General features: G+C 46.4%; 1 protein-coding gene across 1 annotated transcript in view; it reads right to left on the bottom strand.

The window, feature by feature from the left end:
- ZNF653 (zinc finger protein 653) overlaps positions 1–21,375 on the bottom strand; it is a 412,702-nt gene that overhangs the window by 94,985 nt on the left and 296,342 nt on the right. Inside the window, exon 7 of the mRNA XM_069604215.1 lies at positions 9,259–9,373. Coding sequence (XP_069460316.1) covers positions 9,259–9,373 — 115 coding nt within the window. The remainder of the gene's footprint in view (positions 1–9,258; positions 9,374–21,375) is intronic.

Genomic DNA, 21,375 nt, shown 5'->3' with positions numbered 1-21,375 from the left:
GTGGCACTTCGCGGTTTCAGCTCCTCAAGTCTCAGTTAATAGCTCCATAGCGGACTCAGATACCACTCTAGACCTTCCTCACATATGGGGTCCAGCACTCTGTTGAGGTGGCTTAGGCTTGGTTAGTCCTGCTTTAAGGGAGTCCGGAGGATCTTCCTGAGGCTCGGGTCTGAACTTAAAAGCGATGCACTCGATCTGGTGTTCCTCTCCCTTGCACTTCGGTTCCAGCAGAAGTACAGCCAGCTCAGAGAGGATGTCCAAACGAGTTCACCTTGGGGTTGATTGGTCCCACCAACCCAAAGGGAGAAGTCGTCGTTGCAGGGCCTCTCTAGTTGAGACGAATTCAGAGCTTCAGCACAGCAGCAGGGCTTCACCGGGCAAACCAACGGTCCAGGAATTGCAGCAGGCGGTGCTTCCAAGATCTTCGGATTTATTTGTCCAGTGGTCGACTCTGCCTTCCAAGCCAAAAGCCTCGCCTTTTGTGCAGGTTTCTCCCATTCATTCCAGCCTAGCTGTCAATCACACAGCAGGGTGGCTGTCCTTGCCAGCCAGCCAGCCAGCCAATCACCTTTGGGTGCATTCCTGTAACCAAGGGGATTAAGCACAGGGAGTTTCGGGCACCTCCCTCACTTCCTGCCCCTGCGAGACATACTGGAGCCAGAGGCGGGTGTCACGCGTGAATCCCACCAAAGACAAAACGAACAAAGGGACCAAACCTAGTTTGGCGCACAGTGTAAATATCAAGAAGGACCTTTCTGACAAGAAATGGCGAAAAAAGAAGACCGGGCCATTTGGACAAAATGGGCACCCATGGGTGCCTTACTGCAGCTGCGAACGCAGCCCGCGGTAAAAACACACAATGGTACTAAAAAGTAGACCACTGCCACTAGCCATTAATTGTAGAAAGGGTAACATAAAAAAATGTTACATGAGGAACTAGACAAAAGGGATACTAAGTAACCCCTCCAGCACCCTATGGCAAGATAGTGTGTGCTGGGTCTAGAAAGTTACAAAATATAAGTAGTCAATTTCACTTCACTGCTCTTGGAAACAGTAGTTTCACAAAGAGAAGGTATTTAAACCTTTGGGACATCTAAGAAACTTCCATGTGCCACTGCACTGAAGGTGTTGTGTGTCACAATGTAAAGATGATGCCTATGGAGTTTGTCAGACGCCAAAGTCAAAAGAACAGACTCCAAATCACTAAAAAATACATGAGTGGGAAAAAGGTCTCACTCTATCCAGGGTTTAAATTAAAAAGTCCTAAAGTCCAGCAAAAGTGCTGGGGGTCTCTAAGGTGGAAGGAAATTAGCACATTTCTGAGAATTCTCCCCAACACCTGGGAACTGGAGGAAGGCATGCAGAGATCTTCAGCGGGCACCCCAGGCCACTGCATGATGGAACTTGTGCACTCTCTCTGGGATCAGCAGGATGCCATAGGGCTGTTCGGAGCTCTGGCATCCTTTCCCAAGTGCTGGTAGGTGGTTGGAAAGGCTTGGACGTTAGATCTACGTCTACTCGAGTAGCAGTACTTTTTCTACTATCAGTATGATCTTGGCTCTTCATTAGTCTGAGGGTGTCTCTAAAGCATGCTAGGAAGGTTTTTTGCACTTTCTCGCATCTTCAATTAGGCCAACGAGAATTTTACGTATCACTCCCTCCTACTCCTTTTCTCTAGATCTTTTCTCCCTTGATGCTTCAATGTGAGGTTCGATGAAAAGGAGTTTAGAATGCATCAGCGCTAAGAGTCGATTGGTCCTTATAGTTCATATTTAGGGTTTCAAATAGTTTCAAGAAGGGGGACAAAGTAATAGAGACTTATAGACCCTATAGAAGACTGAAGTTGGGCGCACTGGGCCTCCCATTTACAATGGGTTTCTTCCTGCTTGGATTCAAAGGGCTCCTGCACTCATGTGGGGACGATGACATTTCCTGCCCCTTTCCTCTGTTGTCAAGGTTCTCGTGCTTGGAGGCGTCCGATTCCGAATCTTCAGATTCATCACTAGAGATCAATGGGCGAGGGAATTGCCCCTTCGGGCTCTCCAGCAGCTGCTTGTCCTTGGCCTCACTTGGTGCCATCTCTGCCCGCTTAAAGAGATTGCCCTTAAATTGAGCTGCTGAACTAGGGACACATCCTAGTTACAACTTTTTTTGCGGTGCAAGGATTGCAAGGACTGTGTCATCTTCGACATCCCTGATGGGCATCTTCTCGCCCCTAGCCGAAGTATTCATACTCAGTTGTAGAGTTAATGTTGCAATGTCTTTTGCCAGACGAACGGCCAGGGATGTATTCACTTTGCCTCTGTCCCGGTCCAATTTAGGCTCATTATTTGACCAGTGGGGGGGCCTCTGAGTTCTTCCAAGGGGGCACCTGCTGCACTTCAAGGTCATCACTTGCCAACACCCTCATCTCCGAGGGACGGGATGGCTCTGTTAGGAAGGAATGCAAGGGACCCATTGCAGACTTCATTCGCTGGGCCGTTCCTCGGTCGCCCCGTGTTCATTTCGCCAGATTGAAATTGGTGGAACGTCTCCTGCGGGTTGTCACTATGGTCTGTATGCGACCAATAAATCTGCATCTGAAACATTCAGCCACTCTTCCTCCAAGGGTGGGGAGGCAGTATTTGCTGGAGCGGACGGGGAAGCCGGTCCATGATTAGCGTATGGTGCCTTGGCGGGCGGACAGGGCAGTGGGAGAAGGAGACACACTGATTCCCTCGGCTGGCTTTGATGTAATCGATTCTGCAAGGGCCGTATGATACAAAGGCACTGCTCTGACCCCTCCGAATCCCCCCCTCCCCCTGCTACCTCCATTCTGTAGAATCCTGGCTTAACTATGGGTCCTTGAAAGGGCTCCCTGGTCCTAGCATAGTAGCGGCTCCATTTTCACTGCAATCCCTCCGCAAACACTCGGCCAACACCTCGTCACGCTCTGTGTCGGGAATGGAGTGTTTAAGGCTGTAGCCCCTCCTACTTGTAGGGCAATGAAATCAGACTCAGCGCACACAGCGATTAACGCAGCAGCAGCAGCAGCAAGGTGCCACGTCAACACTCTGCCAACACTCCGCCAACACCATTACAGATAACACCAAAGAATATTATATGGAAAGTGTTCTTGTATCTTAGATTCCTGCCATTAGAGACACTGGGGGAAGCAGAACAGTGGTTGATGAAAGTTTTTTAAACTGGAGGATGTAGCTAGGGCACCCAAAGGTCCCACTAAACATGCTGGAGGCCCTGTCCAAATGGTTCCTATTTTGCCAGCTCTCATTCAGTGCAATATGACTAAGTATCCCCGTCAGTGTACAAAATGAGGTGCCTGGGCGAGTCCTGTTGGGGGAAGGACTTAAAAACTCTTGGAGTAGTGTCCTTTACCCCCAGGCCTCAAAACAAAAGTAAATAAGAGCAAACCAGATTGGCTAGAGAAACAACCTTAAGAAACCACTCTGAACCTGTGGGGTCTTCTGCAGAGGACCCCACTGTAAGTCCTATTGTTAGTAGGGCAACCACTCAGCAAGGCTAGACAGAAACTAGAATATTAGGGAAATGGGAGCCCAAACCATGCTCCATCATTGCAATTCCAACTGTAAAGCGGCTAACCCAGACTGCTTCAGAGGAAGGGGTGGAGAGACAGGTTGGAAACCTATCTAGGCCTATGAGAGCTGGTAATTCTCAAAACTGTTGGAAATCCAGGAATCATAAGTCTAAGGCTAAACACCTTGAGACTGTTTGACTCCAGTGTGAATCCTAGTGTTAGAAGGGAAAACCCTAACCAAGGTAAAACAAGATCTAAGAGGCAGTGGAGGCATGTACCTTGCTCTGCCATTCGAACTCCAACTAACATACCTGAGCCCCAACCTGCTCATGTGAGAGGTGGTGAGGAATCATGGAGAACCCTCTTGGTCTAAGGGATTTCTTTACAAGAACCCTTGTAAAAAGGCTATTGCAGGTTCAGAAGTTGTCACAACTTCTGAGGGACTGTTAAACCAGATCCCCAATACATTAAACAAGAGAGATATGCCCAACAGTACCTGTAGGTCATATAGCTTGTAAATGAAAAATCATAAACAGTACCACAGCAAGGGTTACAAAAGATTGCTGGTGGACTCGACCAACTTGCAACAGGAGATCCATCCTGGTGAGGATTAGATCCTCCGGTCCCTTAGTCTGGGGGGACTAGTGTTAGGAAGAATTTTCATTTTTGTGCCAATTCCCTTCAACCTTAGAGACCCCCAGCTCTTTTGCTGGAATTAGGACTTTTTACTTTTAACTCCTGAATGAATGGGACCTTTTTCTCACTCCCTCATGTGTTTTTCCCAGATTTGGATTTTGTGTTTTCACTGTTTTTGGAGTCTGGCAAACTCCATAGGCATATGCTTGTTGTATGACGACACAAACCAACTTCAGTGCAGTGTCACTGAGAAATCCTTTTAGAGTTCTCACAAGCTTTAACTACCTTTTCTTGGGTGAAGCCAGGATTCACTTTTGCATGCTTTCTTTATTCCACAAATGCCTAGAGGGCTCGAACCCACAATATCTAGTGGAAAGTATTAGTAAGAAGCCTATTGTCAAAAATCTGAGATCAGACAATTCCAACTTGTTGGTGTTACCAAGAGCTAAATTGGCTCTAACCAATAAGAGTGGGTTCTACACTGCAACTCCCAAACTATGGAACTCTATTCCGCCAGAGCTCAGAATGGAAAAGTCCCTGGATCGGTTTAAGTAGAAACTGAAGACTTACCTTTTTAAGTAATTTGAGCAATCTTTGTCTGGTTTGGCAGGTAAGATTTATGTGTTGCCCATTCTTTGTGTGGTTTTTTTCCCTTTAGGTGTCCTCCTCTGTGCCCGTATGCCTCCGTGCCAGTTTGGATTGCATGGTACAAATGAACTAAAGTAAAGTGAACTACCGCAAGTATAGTAAGGTGAAATTGACTTTTTTCTCTTTGTAGGTAGGTCCAGTACACCCCATCTTATGTGGACTGCTGGGGGGTTACTTAGTAGCCCCTTATCCTACTTTCTCATGCAACAGTTTTTTGTTACCCTCACTACTTTAAATGGCTGGTAGCAGTGGTTTAATTTTTACTACCATTGACTGCTTTTCTACCACAGGCTGAACCCTCAGCTGCAGTACTGCACCCATGGGTGTCCATTGTGTCAAAATGCCCCGGTCTTCTTTTTTCACTTCTATTTGTGAGATCTTTCTCAGCTTTTTTGTGCGTTGAGGCAGGTTTAAGCCCCCCCTTTCTGTGTTTTGCCTTTGGCGGGCTTCAGCCCTCCAGCCCACCCTTGGCTCCAATGTGTCTGGAAGGACAGGATGTGAGGGAGTGTCCCGAAAACTCCCCTGTCCTTGGTCTCTAGATGTGCCTGATCGAAACCAGTCCTGATTGGCATGCTGGGTGTCCTAAAAGGACAGCCACCCTGCTGTGTGATTGACAGCCTAGGCTGTGCATGAATGGGAAAACTTGCTTAAAAGGCAAAGGTTTTGGGACTAGAGTCAGAGTGGACCACTGGAAGGAACATCTGATGAAGAAACCTTGAAGAGAAGCCTGCTGCAACCTCCTGGACCTTCAATTGCCCTGTGAAGAGCTGCAGCTGTACTGACATCCTTTTTCACCTCGACAAAGAAGTTCAGACGGAACAACTTCTCCCCTGGGTTAGTGGGACCAACTAACCCCAAGACTAACTCCACTTTGGCACAATCCCAGACTTGATGTGCCTCTCCGTTGCTGCAGAAGCCCAATGCTAGGGGTCGAGGATCCATAGTCAAGTGCAAGTCAGCCGCGGAACGACTCTGGCCAAAAGCTCCAGGAGCCGCCTAAGGACACCCCAGAAGCATGAATTCCAGATCCAGAGTCCCCACTCCAGAGTCCAGGACCGAGGGACCAAGGAAAGTCCAACCAGAGATTTGTACTGCATCAGTGCTGTTTGCAAAGCGCTGACCCGCGAAGTGCCGCTGAATCGAAAAGAGCCCACCACCCTCCCTCTTGTCCCCACGACTGAGGCTCAGGAACCAGGATCTGCAGAGGTGCTCAGGAACGGAAACCAGCTGGACCACTCTATACTTCTAACCAGAAGTACTCTTTGGGCTTGGGGGTACTTACCTTAAGTTGTGCTGTCTCACTTGAGATTTGCACTTGCTTAACTTTCTGAGTTGATTTCAATCCCCTTTGCACAGGCCTAACAGCTTGTGTGTCTTCAGTGATTTTCTTTTCGAACAATCTGACTTTGTGAAACACTTTGATCCGAGAAGTGCATCAGAACTACTGACTTTGTACGAATAACACTGGCTATCCTGGCTCCCTTAAGGCACTCTTCTAAATCCATTGACTTTGGCATTGCTTGCCCCTGCATAGGTTGTAGCTTGTTGAATACTGTTACTGCTGGGAAAGGCTTCCCTAGACTTCATTGGAGAATTCAGTTGTCCTCAACCTTTTTAAAGAATCTGTTCTAATCTTTTTATTTTCCTTATCCCTTTCTTTCTGCAACCCAGAGTCTACAAAGTATATTGGTGTGATATATAAATGCAAATATTATCCTTGTAATTGAAGTCACCTCAGGGTGTAGAAAAAGTATTTTGCATATCCAAAGATTATTCGTCAGCTTTATTGATTCTGTAAAGTATTTCCAAAAGCTCACTTGAATTGTTACAACGAATTGCCTTTTTAAAGAATGCTTATTTAAAACTGATGTTAAATAACTATTTATAACTGAACCCTTGAGTGTGTTGCTTGGCTACTTGTTATTACGGATTTCATTTGTACAGCTCTACAGCTCACATTTACCCCTCTTGAGATAGGCCTGGCTGCTCAGTCACATTACCAACTTGTATAGTACAGACCTATACCATAAGGTGGGTTACCCAATAGCAAGCGGGTTACGTCTTGTGTAGTCTCACACAGTGTGACTGCACCAATTCTTACCCAACACTCACAAAGTTGGACAATGGAACCAAAAAAACATTGATTTCTACACTACGACCAGATCAAACCCAGAGGCAAGACCTGTACGGATCTAGGCCAAAGTGGTCTTACAAGCTGCTCTTCAGTACAATAATAACCTTATCCGCCTTCAAAAGATTTTCTGATACGAAAGGGTTCGTACTTACACCCTCCATATCAGAAACCTTAAAAGGGGACCCCGGAATCATTCTTTTCTGAACGACATGCAGGCAGTCCTCATAATGGGAGTTTGCAACTTTCTGCTCAGAACCAGTAGACCCTCCAGACACCAAGCCGAGCTTGGTACAGAGCTCCCCTACCCTACCCTATGACTAAACTGCCTGGATTCACGATAGAGTGTGCGGTTGCTTTGGAAAGAGGTCATTTTCTTTTAGCCTCTATATGTTGATGAGAGCCGTTAGGGGAGTGAGGTTTGATTACTTGAGAGGGCACAAGACTGCACTGGATGCAAATGGGGCAAGAATGGGACCCATGCTATGTGCATGTCAGAAGAGAAGGGATGTATGTGCTGGATAAACGCCTTGAAGCTAGCGACATAGTGCGTGCAATCAATGCTGTGGAGAGACTGCAAGAAGAGACAGGATGGGACAGAAGCTATTTAACAGTAAAACAAAAAAAGTAAGAACAACATGCAAGGCAAAGCCACGAAATAGTAAAGGTCCTTTCAGAGAAGCTACTGAAAGGTTTCAGAAAATGAATGAATACGCAATGAAAAGAAGCTAAAAAGGAGGTGGCTGCTGCAAGTACTTCCATAACATGATCGATAGGTGGAGAAAGGTCATCTGAAGACTGTACAGAGGGAGGTCGGAAACCCCTGGGATGTGGAGGGATGATCGCTGAGTGGTACATTTTAAAGTTGGATCTCCCCCTGCTTCAAGGACAAGGATCCCAACCAGTACCTTTCACTGGAACCCCATGAATGTATTGACTTGTGTACTCCTGTGCAATGATGCATCTCACTCCACGCATACTACCTCTTGTAAACCTTGCTAGTAAAGGTGAACCAAGTAAGCATTGGGAGTTCTTGTTCAGTAGTACCTGCACATATAAGGCTGCCAAGATGCTGAACTACCAAGTTCTCCCTGGTCACCATAAAAAAGCAAATCCCCAGACCTACATAAAGTGTCCACCAGAAGAGTGAGAGGATTATTTTATGGTGAATCGCTGAGGACGCATCTCTCTCCTGCAATCTCTTTCCTCGTCTTTTTGTGATATAATTAAGAACCCTGGAGTCATCTGGCAATCTGATCTACAAATTAGTATTGTTGTGAAGACCTTATTTTAGGTTACATTTGTTAAAGAAATTCTTAGCATTCCTCCGCGAGGAGACCAACGCAGGAATAGTTTGGTTCGTATTAACTCCAGGCTGGATTATGGCAATGCACTACTAGTCTGTCTACCAGCCAAGTGTTTATATTGCATACAGATTGTGCAAACAAAGTCCAATGATATGTAGCATCTAGATCACTCCATTCGGAGTAGAAACAATTACTGGCTATCCCAAGTTCTCATTTTAAACTAGGAGTACCAGAACATTTTTGGTGATTGGGGTCTCCCTTGGAAACGTACTGCCACTTCAGATGCGCTCCCAAATGGATTTAGAATATTTTTGAGACAGCTAAACATTTTCTTTTTGTGAAGGACATGGGGTACTCGTTTCATAGCTACTATTTCTACATTCAGTGTTCCATCTGTGCAGAAATCTTGCTTGGCGTGTTCTATAAATGTTATATGGCATTTGTATAGCACCTAAATCCATTGGTATGGCCGCAAAGCGTGGTCGGTGAACGCCCTTGGAGGACCGAAGCCCAAGGTATGAATGCAGGTGTGCATTTTGGCCAGTACGAAGGTAGGTAGGGGTGTCGAAGTCCCTGCTAACGACCCATGGAGAATTGGCGTGTGGATGGGTACTTTGATGGGTTGTTGAGAGAGTATGCGAGTCAAGGAGACAATCATGTCTCTAGCTAGACATTAATTTCTTCATGGGACTCCGCTGCATTCTATTGGCAGATGTGATGTATCAAATCAAAGTGTATACAGAAGGTGTGTTGTGTTTGAATTGTCAACCCTGGAAATTAAGAAACCGTTCTAATGCCATTTTCCCACAGTGTGTAATTCTGGAGGGCAAATCATTTCAACTTCCGCTGCCACCGATGTCATATCTGGCAAATTTGGGAAAACAAATATGTGATAAAAGCAGCATGAAGCTATGTATAGAATGTCGCGCATGTACATTTGCAAACGTAATTTCAGATGTGCGCAGGTACAAAATAGAGCACAACCACCTAGCTTTTCACACCTGAATGTATAATCATGTGCCTTCCCAGGTGATTCGAGAGGTAGAACTTCTTGCCACAGCCTGGGTGGGGACAGATCTTGGTCCTTCCTTTCCGGTGGACGAGGTTAACATGATTCTGCAAAAGAAGAGAAAGAGAAGGCATTAGAGGTCAGTACTTGATACGGCAAAATACAGTGCCTGACTGCAAGATCAGCAGGGGAATAAACTAGTGGGACGGTTGCTGTTCACCCTTCTTTGGTCCCTGTCATTTGGCAGCAGACTATCACAGAGGCCAGCAGATCCTCTTCCAATAAGAGGGATCTGAATAACCCCACCCTGAAGACCCCTGGACCCCAAAAGAGAATATAAGCAGCCCAACCCTTCTAACGAGGCAGTTCTCAGACCCTGCATGCTCCCATAGAAATCAGTAAGGTGCACGGATCCGTACATGCCCACTGCTAAAACAGCAGGTATGCACATTCGGCCAGCATCCAAACACCATGTAAATTATAAAAATAACAACAACACACCTACACATGCAACATTAAAGTTACCTATGATAGGCGGGAGCTGTATTTTCCCCATAGACAATGGCAGCCCTCACTCTCATCCTCACAGACCCTTTCACTCAAAGAGAAAATCTAAAATGGCCATTGGGCCCGATTTAGGTTTAGTCTCATCACCCTCAGCCTCAACTGGGCCCAAATGAGGTTGGATAAACTAATCAATCGGAGGCACTCAGATTTGGAATCACAGGTACATACCCACAGCCGGTCGGGGAGGGAGGGGGGTGGGGCGATAGGGGCGGCGGGGGTTGGGGGAAGGGGTCGAGACCACTATAATACCAGTGCCAGATATTCAGTTCATGTTGATTACACGACCCGAAAATGTTGAGTTTGCACTCAGCTGGAAAGTGGAGCAGTGTGGAAAGAGCAGGATTTGGAGAGACCAAGGAGTAAAAGGGCAGAAGAGTCTGGAAGAAGCAGTAAAAATAGGTGGTTAACTCAGGCGATTGCTGCTATTCAAGTAATAATATGGCAGTGACAGTAGAGAGGCAAAGGGGGTAGTAACAGGAGGTGGTGGATTCAGAACCCAGGAGGTGATGGTTATTACAAGAGGTTGTGGTAGTGGCAAGGAGGAGGTGGTGAGGTCAGGAGGTTGTAGGATAGTGTGAAGTTTGAAGGCAGAAGTAATTACAGCTGCTGGCAGTAATGTAAATGCGGAAATGATTACAACAGGAGGTGGTGGAGATTGTGTTCAGGCAGAGGTAATTGCAGCAGCAGATGGTAGTAGTGAGAAAGTAGAGAGGAACACACCAAGAAGGGAGTTGGAGAGTGACCCAGAGCACTGACAGCAGTGGTCCCAGATGGGAAGAGCCAGCAGGGAGGTACTGGACAAATGGCTACCTCAAAGAGGAGGAGGACTGGATTTGGCTAGAAGGTCAGAAGAGAGGAAAAGTGCAGAAGGAAAGAGAGAACAAGCAAAAAGACATTTATCAAGACACTATTAAACGAAGTGGAAGATTGGGAGACCAACAGACAGAACATGGTTGAAACCTCAGGTGGAGGGAGTAACTATTAGAAGGATGAGCAGCAATGACTAGGGGTCCAAGAGTCACGAGGCCCAAAGCCGGGGATGCTAGGTGTAATGTAGTCCTGAGTTGAGAAGAGACCAATTTGGAGGAGAGACACCAGGAGGAAGGAGAGATGGGAGAAGGCGAGTGGAAACAAACCTAGGACAGCTGTGAGAGCCAGACTAGCACTTGAATATAAGAGTTAGCAAGTGGAATGTAGAGCTAAGGAAGAGAAAGGAGAATCAAGGAGACTATTAGAGAAGGGGTTAAGTGGCTAGCCCAGGTAGGTTCCAAAGGTCGAGGCCAAGCCCTAGGCATGACCAGAAGGTGGAAAAGAGGTTCGAGAGAGGGTCAGGGAGATTTTCAGAGGAGTACGAGTAGGCAGGGGAATGATTCCAAGGGGTTGGAAAAACCACCAGACTGGGAGCGACTCCTCTCGGTCTCTCACTTAACCGCTCCATGAAGGCTCTCCCTGGTGCCTTGCCGGCTAGTTGACCTACACCTGTAACGGACAACCTTGGTGTATGGGCTCCTGGAAAGCCTGTAACAAAGCGGACCATTGTAAAGAAGAGTTCTGGGATCCTAAAGCCTGCAATGCCCCAGAGAGCCACAAAATGGGTAAGGGAATCGCCCTTTTGGGCTGATTAGAGTGGGAGGTGTGACAAATCCAGGGAATTTGTCCCTTCTGCCCAAGGGGGAGCTACCCCCTTTGAGACTATGGAGATGAGCCTAGGGGACAGGGCAAGTGGGATATAAATTGGGGTGATCCTCCCTCCCTTTAGGGGACAAGGCAGCTCCAAGTAGAGATGAAAATGAACCATCCCTGTTGATATATGTCAATTGAGCCATTTTATGATCTTCAGTGACCTTTACCAAGTTTAGCTTCGTTTCTGACTCAGTGTTGTGGACACCACACCTGCTGCTGAGAACCGATGGAATCACTATTCCCGTTACAGGAAGGAAATTAAGACTTTGCACCAGTGAGGAGGGGGGGGAGGACTAAGACAACCAAAAGAGGCCAGCAGTCTAGGCCATACTCTAGAGGAAGGAACACGTGGGAAGCGTGGTTGGCGGATGTTAGGGCGAATTCTCAGAAACATGCTAATTCCCTCCACCTTAGAGACCCCCAGCAACTTTGCTGGATTTTGAGTACTTCATTTTTTTAACCTGGAGCGAGTGAGACCCTTTTTCCCAATCTCTCATGCATCTTAATGTGATTTCTGAACTTTGTGTTTCTTTTGGTTATGGAGCCTGACAAACTTCATAGGCATCATATTTTACATTGTGGCACGCAGCACCTTCAGTGCAGTGACACAGGGAAGTCTTTTATATTTCCCAAAGGTTTAAATACCTTCTCTGGGATAAACGACTGTTTCACCAGAGCAGTGAAGTGAAATTGACTTACATTTATAACTATCTAGACCCAGCACCCACTATCTTACAATAGGGTGCTGGAGTGGTAAGCTAGTATCCCCTTTGTCTAGCTTCTCATGTAACTTTTTTATGTTACCCTTTCCTCACTGAATGGCTGGTGGCAGTGGTTTACTTTTAACTAATGTGGTGTGCATTTACCGCAGGCTGCGTTCACAGCTGCAGTAAAGCACCAAAGGGTGCCTTTTTTGTCAAAATGGCCCAGTCTTCTTTTTTCACCATTTCTTTGAGGAAAGGTCCTTCTTGAGATTTACTCTCTTTTGTTTTTGGTGGTATTCACGAGAGAAGCCTGCCTCTGGCTCAAGTGAGGGAGTGGCCCGAAACTCCCTGTAATTAGTCTCCTAAGAGACCCAAATGCACTCTGTAGTTTTTGGCCGGTTGACTGTCCGGCAAGGGCAGCCACCCTGCTGGGTGACTGACAGCTAGGCTGGAACGAATGGGAGAGAACAGAATAAAAGGTGAGGCTTTTGGCTTGGAAGGCAGTCGACCACTGGACGAAGGAACCGAAGAAGAACTTGAAGAGGACGCCTGCTGCAATTCCTGGACCGTTGGTTTGCCCGGTGAAGCCCTGCTGCTGTGCTCAAACTCCAAATTTGTATCGACAGAGAAGCCCCTGCAAGGGCGACTTCTTCCTTTGAGTTGGTGGGAACAATCAACTTCAAAGTAAGCCACCTAGACATACTTCCCAGAGCTGGTTGAATTTCCACAGATTGCTGCTGGAAACCGAATAGCCAGGGAGAGGAACACCAGATTGTGTGCGTTGCTTTTAAGCTGGCCAAGAGCTCCAGGAAGATCCTCCAGACTCCCAGGAAGCAGGACAGACCTAGCCTGAGCCCCCTCAAAAGAGTGCGGGACCCCAGAAGCAAGGAAAGTCTATTTCGACAGCCAGGAACCGCAGTGTTGCTATTTACGGTAGTTACGAGGAGCTGGAACACCAAAGTGCCACTTGTTTGAAGATTGCCAGTTGCGAGCGATGACTGTCCCATTGAAGTGCAGGAGTCCCCAGAAGTCCTCCCTCTTGTCTCCACGACTGAGGCCCAGGAACAGTGAGCTCTGCAGAGCTGCACAGGAACAGAAGTCATCTGCTACACTTTTTCTTCAACCCAAAAGGTACTGTAAAGTCTGAGAGAACGTACCTCTTATTGTAGAGTTGCTTGCATCTTCTACTACTCACAAGTCTAAACAGCTTGTGGCCCTACATTGATTCTTCTTTTCTTCAAAGACTTCTCAAACATTGTGCAAAGCCCTTTTCTTACTTACCTACCAGAAGTGCTTCAGTTTGTATAAACATTTACCCATTGACTTTGGCTTAACCTATAACACTGAAAGACTCTGCTTAGGGAATCCGAAAGTATTTGCCTACTTAAGAATATTTGGTAGCTCGTGTTTGTTTTAATAACCTTTTCCTTTGACCAATTCTTAAGAATGTTCTAAATGCTACAGTAAGATATTAATGTCCCCAGCACCCTAGCTATTTAAGTCACCTGAGGGTGTAGGTTGTGACTGTGGGCGATCCCAAAAGGGGCTTTACTGATTTAGAACCTACGAGTGTGTAGTTTTGGAGTGTATTTGTGTGCTGCTTTTATATTGCTCTCTTCTGAAGAAGGCCTACTCTGACTGTCAAATAAATTCGTAATAATTGTTTATTCAGGAAACCTTGTGTCTAAGTGTTTATTTGAATACTTGTCACTGTGAATCTCTGTGCAACTCCCCTACAGCTCACATTGACCCCTCTTGAGAGAAGCCTGGCTGCTCAACACACTACCAACCTGTGTAGTACAGACTTATACCAAAGGTTGGGTTTCTAGTGCCAGGTGGTTGGGTTGTAGTGCACCCAAAGGCTACTGCATGCAAGCGTGGCTAACAGCGAAAACCCAGCGGAACATGCCTATTCCAGGAAGCAGTTGGAGAACCGGGGTCCATCTTCCCAAAGCAGGAAACCAGATCCTGCGTAGCAGCGTACTCGCGCTGATCAACCTTGATGCCACACTCCTGTCCCTGGATGACAGGAGGCATCACGGCAGAGGACCCGACCGCAAGGAACTTGGGACCATGGATACACAGTGCCTTGCAGACGCCGCCTGCTTAGAGGAGTGGGTGGAAGGCGGAAAGGCACTGAAGCAAGCCACGAAGGGCTGAAGTTAAGAATATCCAGCGCGAGAGAAATAGACCTAAGAAAGCCACAAAGGGCTGAAACTGAGAATATCCCTAGAGAAGGGGAAACTGAACTAAAGAAGCCACAAAGGGCTAAAAGTAAGAATATCCAGAGAGGGTGAACCAAACATAAAAAAGACACGAAGGGCTGAAACCGAGAATATGCCTAGGGAAGGAGAAATAGACTTGAGAGAGCCCGAGAGAGGAAGAGAACCGAGAAACCTACGAGGGGCAAAAGCTGAGAATAGCCTGGAAACGAGTGAATGCGAACTAGAAAGCAGAAGGCCTGAGAGGCCTACAGACAGATGAGAAACTGCCAGTGAGAATACCCGAGAAGGGGGTGAACAAGAAATAGAAAACAAACGGCCTGAAGGGTCAAATAGCTCAGGTCAATCTAAGCATGAGAAAACCACCAGTCATCTTGATAAGGATAAACCAGAGACGTTTTGTGTGTGTCGAGGACAACAAGTCCAGAGCAACCAATATTCCGAGGTGGAGAAGAACTAGTTGAACCTTTAAGATACTTTGCACAAGGGTTCCGGGTAACCTTTTTCAGGAATTGAAAGAATCCATCTTTGATAATCAGCAAGAGGCCGAGGGCCTGAGAGACACCGAAACCCAATGACAGCCGTGGGTGGGGTTCCGAAAATAGCCACTTGAAGTCAAAGTATCGTCATTCTGAACTGACTTAGGCTACATTATATTGTTTAGTTTTAGTGGTAGGTCAAGCATAGGTTAGGATAGGGTTTTGACAGAGTTCATGTAAGACATCCTGACAATGGGATTGTCAGCAGATTCGGTCATAATGGGGCGTGGTTAGGGATTCCATCTCAAGGATGGTGGGGCATCAGGTCCTGGATTGCCCCAAACTGGGCCTTCTACATATTTGGGGTGAGCCAGACTTTAACCTGGGGGAGAAGAGCTTGATTAAGACTCGTGTGATGGTGGCTAAAAGGGATCTGGTGGCGGGTGGGGTAGCCCAACTCCTCCCAACGTTACCACATGGAGAGAGGCCAAGGACCACTGTTGCGAGATGGAACACAGAGTCTTTCGGAAGAGGGGTTGCCCCCAAAAGCACCAGAAAATATGGGGCAAATGGCCGGAGACAGACTGATCCCGGAGGGGGCTAATGGAAGGGGGAAGGAGTAGAGGGTGAGATGGGGTACTCTGCGGCTGCAACACCTGCAGAGGGGAGGAGGGAAAGGAAAGGATAAAGTGAAAAGTGCCCTGTGCGCAAAACATATTTTTGGAAATATGGATTGCTGCTTGACTTGCACCGTTTATTTCAGAGGTTATTGCTTGGTCTATGTTAGGGAGAATTCTTCAAAATGTGCCACTTCCCTTCTACCTTAGAGACCCCTAGCACTTTTGCTGGACTTTAGGACTTTTTAATTTCTAACCTGGAGAGAGCAAGACCTTTTGCCCACTCTCTCAAGTATTTTTCTGCGATTTGGACACTGGGCCTCATTACGAGTTTGGAGGTAGCCTTGCCGGTTTTACCTCCAAACTCGCCCAGACGGAACCGATAATTGCCCTTTGGCAGGTGCCGGGCCCAGTTCATCCCCATTCCCATTTGAGCTCCATAAGGCTCAATGGGAATGGGGAGGGTGGTAGCACCGGTACCGTTAATAACGGTACCGGTGCTACCATCATGTTCTGCTTGCGGGTGCCGGTACGTCCACCAGGTCAGACCTTGTGGCTGCAAGGGCACCCACGAGCAGAACTCCTAGTACGGCGGTACGGTTGCAACGGTGCCGGTAGCGATAACAGCACCGTTGATGCCTTACCTTCATACTTTTAACAAGGCCCACTTCGTTTGTTTTGACTTTGGAGTCTGTCAAACTCCATAAGCATTATCTTTACATTGTGACACAAAGCACCTTCAGTGCAGTGACACAGGGAAGTCTTAGATTTCCCAAAGGTTTAAATACCTTTTCTTGGTGAAATCAGTTTCCAAGAGCAGTGAAGTGAAATTGACCAAGCTCACACCCTCTTACCACAGGGTGCTGGAGGGGTTTACTTAGTATCCCCTTTGTTTAAGTTTCTCATGTAACATTTTTATGTTACCATTTCTACAATTAATGGCTGCTGGCAGTGGCTTACCTTTTACTACCATTGTGTGTATTTACCGCAGGCTGCATTCGCAGCTGCAGTAGGGCACACATGGGTGCCCATTTTGTCAAAATGGCCCGGTTTAGTTTTTTCGCCATTTCTTGTTGGTCCTTCTTGAGATTTGCTCTGCGCGCCAAACCTGGTTTGGTCACTTAGTTTGTTTTGTCTTTGACGATATTCACGAGTGAAGCCCGCCTCTGGCAGGAAGTGAGTGAGGTGCTCGAAATTCCCTGTGCTTAATCCCTTTAATTACAGGAATGCAGCCAAAGGTGACTGGCTGTCTGTCCTTGGAGGACAGCCACTCTGCTGTGTGATTTGACAGCTAGGCTGGAATGAATGGGAGAAACCTGCATAAAAGGCAAGGCTTTTTTGGCTTGGAAGGCAGAGTCGACCACTGGACCAAGGAATCTGAAGAAGAACTTGGAAGAGACGCCTGCTGCAACTCATGGACCGTTGGTTTGCCCGGTGAAGCCCTGCTACTGTGCTGAAACTCCGAATACGCCTCGACTAGTGAAGCCCTGCAAGGACGACTTCTCCCCTAGGGTTGGTGGGACCAATCAACCCCAAAGTGAACTTGTCGGAACATCCTCTCGGAGATGGCTGTACTTCCACTGCTGCTGCGGCGGCTCGGGAGAGGAACACCAGATCGAGTGGATCGTTTTTAAGTTCGGACCAGAGCCTCAGGAAGATCCTCCAGACTCCCTTGAAGCAGGACTGACCAAGCCTTAGCCACCTTAACAGAGAGCTGGACACTAGATGTGAGGAAAGCCTAGCGTGGTATCCGAGAGACTGCAGTAGTGCTATTTGCTGAAACACGAGGAGCTGAAACCGCGAAGTGCCGCTGAATTGAAGTTTGACCTTTGCTGCCGCCGACCTTCCCATTGTGTTGCAGAGTCCCCAGGATCTGCAGAGCCACACAGGAACAGAAGCCAGCTGGAACCATTTCTTCTAACCAAAAGTACTGTTAAACTAAGAGGACTTACCTCTTGTTTGTGTAGCCTTACTTGTTCTCAGTTGAGACTTGTCTTGGGTGCTTTGTAGAGTTGCTTGCAGCTTTGCCCCTCACAAGCCTCCCAGCTTGTGGCCCTTCACCTGAATCATATTTCTACAAACCTTTCTAAAAATATTGTACAAGAATTTTACTTACCTGCAAAGAAGATCTTCAACTCCCCTAGACTTTGTTCAACTAACATTGACTGTCCTGGCTCCCTGATAAGACTCTTCCTACCTCCGACTTTGTGTTTTTGCCTTTCCCCACAGTAAAGGGTTAATTTACTTTGCATTGGAGGGTTTAAAAAAGTACTTACCAGTTTATGAATTATTTGTTAACCTTTGTTTTATTCCTCTGTCTAATCTTTTACACCAAACTCAGTATTGCTCTTAATGTATTCGTGATAAATCAATGTCCACAATGTCCTAGCTATTTAAGTCACCTGATGTTGTAGGAAGTGTCTGTGTGCCATCCCCAATGGGCATCATCTGATTTAGAGAAACAGAGTGTGTTTTGAATTAACTATAAGTGTTAAAAGTTTTACTGCCTTCTGAAGAAGGCTTATATAGCTGACTGAAATTAATAATTGTTTAATCAGAAAACCTGGAGGATAAGTGTTTATAAGGATAACTGTCACTGTGAAACTCCGTGTTACAACCTTACAGCTCACATTGACCCCTCTTGCGATAAGCTTGGCTGCTCAGCCACACTACCAACCTGCGTAGTACAGACTTGTACCAAAGGTTGGGTTTCCTATTGCCAGGTCAATGTTGATGTAGTCTCCCAAAGGGTACTGCACACAAACTTGCCTAACAGTCCATGTTTATTATGGAAAATACATTTATTAAAAAATATATATATATTTAAAAAATACATCTTGACGAGCACCAGTTTTGTTATTTTATTAGTAGGGACTGCCATAATAGACAGTGATAACTGAGGTTTCTTTTCTGTTAATAAAAACCATTGAATCATGTCTTTGTGACGGTCTCCTATGTCTGACCAAATACAGAGGTCAGTACAGCCACGACAACAAACTCAGGAGGCCAGAGCCAGACTGTCTAGTGGGACACTGGGGACCCCCACAATGCAGAGGAGGCCCACTCAGGACAAGGTCAAGTATTCATCCTGACCACTTGGTATTCATTTCAGTGTCTTCCCATCCTTTATTATTTTGTCCGACTCCTAGTTGACCAGTATTTCAGTTTTGCATTCCCCAGACCCAGGGAACGTGATAATTCCCACAACACAGCACCCAGAAACGAAACGGAGAAACAGTCACACCATTGAGAGAACTGATTGAAACAAAGTTTAAACAAAATAAACCATATGAAGAACTTAGTCTACTCGAAAGAGTTACACTGTATGGAGAGTAGGATGAGTTGGGATTGGTCTTTTCATTCACAGGGTGTTGCCACTTTCTCTCACCCAAAGAGTCTAAAACCCATATGCCATAGGTTTGAGGCTAAACCAGCCATTTAGAAAAGTATCTACGTTTGGCGTGAGTGGTTGAGAGTAGCTTTAGAAAGGGGAGGGGTTCTGAAGTGACACCGGCAACTTATGGGTTCCAAGAAATGTGGAGATGGGACCAAGAACTCCTGGGAGGATGTGGACCCAATGGGATGGCGATATAAAGGGGAAACACAAGTATCTAAGAGGGGCAAGGAAGCCTAAGGTAATTTGGGGGTGGGGCGTTTGGGAACAAGGCAACATGGAAGGCCAAAAATCTCTGAGGGACACATGGGGTAAAGGAGAGGGGAGAGGTAGAGAAAAATCTGCAGGGAAGAGATTTGGAGCGAATGTAATGTCTCAGCAAAGAATCTCAGGAATATGGGGCAAGGGAACCTAAGGGGGGGGGCTGAGCGGAGGGCAAACCTAAGGAGACCAGGGCAAACTAAGGGCGGGTGGGTGAGGGAAAAGTGCGGTGGGGCACAACAGGGATTCTGGGAAAGATTGTAAGATTTTACTTTTCTCAAGGGTGTGAGAAACCAGAGGGTTTCGCACCCCGCTAGTCCCCGCAGATCTCTCTCTCATGTGGCCAGGGGATAGTTGGGGACTGAGTTACCATTTAGAATAAACATTCTGGTATTTTGATAATTTATTATGGAAGTATAGAAATTGAACAACTAGCACTTCAGACACACAATCACAAAGTACTCCATGGGGCAGAGGTGAAAGGATAACCTGGGCAGAGGAGGCTCCAGGCAGTTCAGGGGACACTCTAGGCAGTTGTAGGCATTTCAGGGGTGACTGGTGGTGGGTAGGGTGACATTTTAAAACAGTCAAAAGTGGTAGAGAGGAGAAAGAGGGTGAGGAGTGGGTATGAGTACCTGAACCTTAAGAGTACAAACGTTGTGTTGGCCCAAGCAGCACATGCCAGACTGAGATGGTGCATGCACAGCTGCAGCCTATGCCCACTGTTGGGGAGAATTTTCAGAAATGTGCCAATTCCTCTCTACCTTAGACTCCCAGCTTTTTGCTGGGTTTTGAGGACTTGAATCTTTAACCTGGAGAGAGCAAGACCTTTTTTCCCCACTCTCTCATGTATTTCTTTATGCGATTTGAACACGGAGTTTCTTCTGGTTGTGGAGTATGACAAACTCCATAAGCATCATCTTTTACATTGTGTCACACAGCACATTCAGTGCAGTGGCACAGGGAGGTCTTTCAAATTGCCCCAAGGTTTAAATACCTTCTCTTGGATAAACAACGGCTTCCAAGAGCAGTGGAGTGAAATTGACTTTACTTACACTTAACTTTCTAGACCCAGCACACACTATCTTACAATAGGGTGCTGGAGGGGTTACTTAGTATCCCCTTTATCTAGTTTCTCATGTAACAATTTCATATTACCCTTTCTACAATTAATGGCTGGTGGCAGTGGTTTACTTTTAACTACCGTGGTGTGCTTTTAGCGCGTGCTGCTTTTGCAGCTGCATTAAAGCACCCATGGGTGCCATTTTTGTCAAAATGGCCCCAGTCTTCTTTTTTCCCTATTTCTTTGTGGAAAGGTCTTTCTTGAGATTTACACTGCACGCAAAACCAGGTTTGGTCCCTTTGTTTTTTAAAATCTTTGGTGGGATTCACGAATGAAGCCTGCCTCTGGCTCCAGGTTGTCTGGCGGGGGCAGGAAGCGAGGGAGGTGCCTGAAACTCCCTGTGCTTAGTCTCCTAGGAGACAGGAATACACTCCTAGGTGATTGGCCAGCTGGCTGTCCCGCAAGAATAGCCACCCTGCTGGGTGACTGACAGCTAGGCTGGAATGTGTTCAGCAAAATTGTATGCAGTTCCCTTAGGGTGCACTACAACAACCGACTACAAGTAATAGGAAACCCAACCTTTGGTATAAGCTTGTACTACACAGTTTGGTAGCGTGTTGAGCAGCCAGGCTCATCTCAAGAGAGGGACAATGTGAGCTGTAGGGGAGTGACAGATTTACAGTGACAAGTATTCAAATAAACACTTACACACAAGGTTTCTTGAACAAACAATTATTCATTTATCAGAGTAAGACTTCTTCAGAAGGGAGCAATATAAAAGTAACACTAAAATATACTTCAAAACACACTCTTAATATTCTAAAATCAGGGAAGACCCTTTTGGGATGGCCCACAGACACAACCTACACCCTCTTGTGACTTCAATAGCTAGGATGCTGGGGACATTAATATCTTACTGTTTGCATTTAGAATACTGTTAGAAGTTGGTAAAATGAAAAGGTTATTAGAACAAACAAGAAAACCACAAATATTCTTAAGCAGGCAAATACTGTTGGATTCCCTAAGCAGAGTCATTCAGTATAACAGGCTAGGCCAAAGTCAATGGGAAAAAGTCTTATATAGGGTGAAGCACCTCTGGTAGATAAGTAGAAAAGTCTT

The sequence above is a fragment of the Ambystoma mexicanum genome, chromosome 3q (assembly GCF_040938575.1).
Source record: "Ambystoma mexicanum isolate Mex_15411 chromosome 3q, UKY_AmexF1_1, whole genome shotgun sequence".
NCBI classification, from domain to species: Eukaryota; Metazoa; Chordata; class Amphibia; order Caudata; family Ambystomatidae; genus Ambystoma; species Ambystoma mexicanum.
Note: the sequence above shows the minus strand (reverse complement) of the source record. Positions and strands in the feature narration are given on the sequence as shown.